This window comes from Penicillium oxalicum, chromosome III (assembly GCF_001723175.1).
Source record: "Penicillium oxalicum strain HP7-1 chromosome III, whole genome shotgun sequence".
NCBI lineage: Eukaryota > Fungi > Ascomycota > Eurotiomycetes > Eurotiales > Aspergillaceae > Penicillium > Penicillium oxalicum.
This window is the reverse complement of record NC_064652.1, coordinates 3,249,149-3,252,237: the sequence shown is the minus strand read 5'-3', so window position 1 is coordinate 3,252,237 and position 3,089 is coordinate 3,249,149. Positions and strand designations below refer to the sequence as shown.

General features: G+C 48.1%; 1 protein-coding gene across 1 annotated transcript; it reads right to left on the bottom strand.

Moving 5' to 3' along the window:
* Positions 1–216: 216 nt before the first annotated feature.
* On the bottom strand, positions 217–1,473 carry POX_c04528 (uncharacterized protein; the record flags this gene model as incomplete). The annotated part of the gene is made up of 3 exons (XM_050113403.1): positions 217–492; positions 545–1,003; positions 1,060–1,473. 3 exons carry the CDS (start codon positions 1,471–1,473, stop codon positions 217–219), a joined length of 1,149 nt encoding a protein of 382 aa, XP_049970959.1.
* Positions 1,474–3,089: the final 1,616 nt, after the last annotated feature.

Sequence of the window (3,089 nt, the reverse complement as noted above, 5' to 3'; positions counted from 1 at the left end):
TGCCCCTATAGACTTGGAATAGCAATACTATCTGAAGGAAATTCATTGGTACAGGACGACAATGTCGCACCATGACTGATTCACTGGGTAGCCTCTCCACATTGCATTCAGACCTCTCGGGCAAGTTGTGACCTCTATGCGAAGCTAGCAAGCGGTCCGAATAAGACCCTGTCCGTGTTTGATTTGACCGAGGCCTGAACAACACCACTGCTACCCTTAGGTGATCGACTCTTCATCCTCCCATGAAGCTCGGTTGTAAGTAACAAAACTGAAGATCCCTGCCAGTGCTTGGCGATTGCCCCGTTTCAGATCGACGACAAAAGGATACAAAAACGGGAGTGATGGTGCTTTATGTAGTTTCAGTCGGTAAACTTGATAGTTGCTAGAAGGGTCGATGTACTCTGTCAAACCCGGGTCGAGGTGACGACCAGCCAGATGGATCCCTGTGAGGATCGCTGAAAGCGAATAGAAGTTCTGCCTGTTCAGCAGGTTCTGAAAAGAAGGTCAACTCACAGATAGTGCCTGTATCCACTGTGGTACTCACCCTTGATAACTCTGATAGCTTTTCGGTGAAGCATTCGACTGTGGCTAGGTCCTGCGCGTCATGACATAGGCGATCCCACCGAGCGCCGAGAGATTGAATTTTGTTGTCATACGTCAACACACTGTTGATGCATAAGGAGGAAAAGTCATTCATGGCGGCCTCGGTTATTTGGGTGGCGACTTCTGGTGCTGAGTGGCCATTGAGCAAGAAGAGGAAACCTGTCTCAATAGGAAACTCGCGTCCTTGAGCAAGATCCGAAACTTGGTAACGAGTGTAGCGGGATCCAAGGATTCTCAGCTGGAGAAGCACATTCTTATCTGGTCGCGACAGTAGCGCCTTTAATGGATGAGTAATGCATGAGGCATTGAGATGCAGCTTCTCATATTTCTGGCCGTCCTCGAATCTTTCCAAAGCGTGTCGGATGCTGTTATACAAGAACCAGTCGGCCTGTTGAACCATCTAAGATACCATTAGTCTGGGTGCAACAGTTTCAGCAGCTATTCCATCTAACATACTTGCGATGAGAAGTGGTACTTTTCAGTCTCCGAGGGAAAATGACGCAAAAAAGTAAAAAGCGAAAAAGCAAGTTTGTCATGATAGGATTCGAATACGGCGGAGGTCACCGATGGCAAGCCCATTACATGCTCAACCCAAGTTTCCAGGCGAAGCTGCTTGAATAGACCCCAGCTGTCTCTTAAGAGCTTCATCGTCACCATACGAATGTCTTGGTCAGGGGAAAAGACCATCCAGTTATCGAAGCCATTCTCACTCTCGGATTGGCTCTGTGATGGTAAAATCAAGGACTGTCGAGGGACAGAGTTGACTACGTTGTTGTCAGGGCGCGGTTCTGGGTTCGATTTGTCTAGCACCCAGGGAAACAAAAAGTCCGCTTCTAGATTCGCAGAGGTCGGATAGTCTTGTGTATCCATCATTCTAGACCAGTGCATACCCAGAAAAGGCGCGGAATCTGAAAGGAAAAGTGACTTATATCGCCCGGATTGAATCAAATTTATGTTGTGTTTACGAGCACAGCCAGCTAGAATACTGTAAGAAGTGTTGATCAACGTGTAGTTAGTAAACGGTGATCTGTGGGGCTATTCCCGCTAAGAGCCTGTGTCGAAGCGGACGGACGTGACCCCGGTCACGGTGAAGATTGCTGGTCTGAGCTTTGCGTGAATCTTGAATGCATGATTTACAGTGAAGTCGGTTGGATTCTTTTGTTTAAAACATGAGAATAGTGCCGAAACGCGCTAAGTTTTCGCCTTTAAGGCAGATTATCTCTACGCAATCTACCCTGCCCGGATCGGGTCGTGCCCATCTGCATCATACTTGGCCTAGAGAATTATGGTCTGCTAGCCTAACCGACCAAGTTTCGAACCTCACTTCAACCTCACGGCTATCACCTGGCAGAAGATACCCATTTGTTCGCCATAGAGGCCCCAATTTGCAACAGAGCCAGACCTTCTTTTGACTCCAGACCGTCACGTAAACGTTCAGGGAGTAACCTAACCACAAGAGGAAGAGCATGAACCAAGTGTTTGTATTGTGGGTGATGCTTTGCCGTCTCGTACAGAGAAGAGTCGTATATTTGGCTCGGAATCACCGAATCTGGACGATGTTGAAGCGATATTTTGACCAATTGTTTGGCTATCTTCTGTGAGCCGCGGTACATCAGTGGTCCTAGCTTCGTTACGCGGTGACCGTTTGCCCGTTTCTTAGTTAAGGTTGACATGATGGATTTTATTTTGGCGTTTCCACCAAAACTATGCTTACTAGGTGCCGTCGCTCGATCTTCCACCAGTTTTGCTAGGGGCCTTGGAGATGAAATGGAAGGTTGAGCTGACTTCACATCTAAAGGGAAAGGGTCGAAAACAAGAAGGGACCTGTCCGTTGTCTTCGATCTAATGTCCCGCGGACAATCCGTGATATCAACCGGATCCAGGTTCCCGGGTTCTACTGGAGTCACCGCTGCCGTAATTTGGTCGGAAGAGGAGCCCCGTGCAAGGAACGGTCTGCTGTTTGTCGACACAGGTAAACTCCGGTCACTTTGGACGTCTCTCATCTTAGAAATTCTCCCCGTTGTTAAGGTCGACTGAGTGTAGGGAGCACGGTCTCTTTCTTGCCGGTGAGGCAACTCATCGAGGCAAATTCTCGCAGTGAAGACCGCATTCTCACCCCGAACGGTCTCTGTGTTTTCCATGCTGAGATCGATAGAGTGTAGAATAAATGTATTGTTAGCTTTCGAAAATACTTCGATGCCTACACCTGCCCGAGCAAGTGGCTTTTAAATGGTGATTTTTCTAGTACAGCCGTATGAAACACGGCGTGATTTACGACGAGAAGTAGCTTGTTGCCGTGCGAAATCGAGTAGCAGTTACCGTTGTTGAGAGTAATGAGGACAAATAAATTAATGACAGGCCAAGGGTGGAAGGGTGATTAACAGAGGGTGGTTAACAGAGGGTGGTTAACAGAGGGTGGTTAACAGAGGGTGGTTAACAGAGGGTGGTTAACAGAGGGTGGTTAACAGAGGGTGGTTAACAGAGGG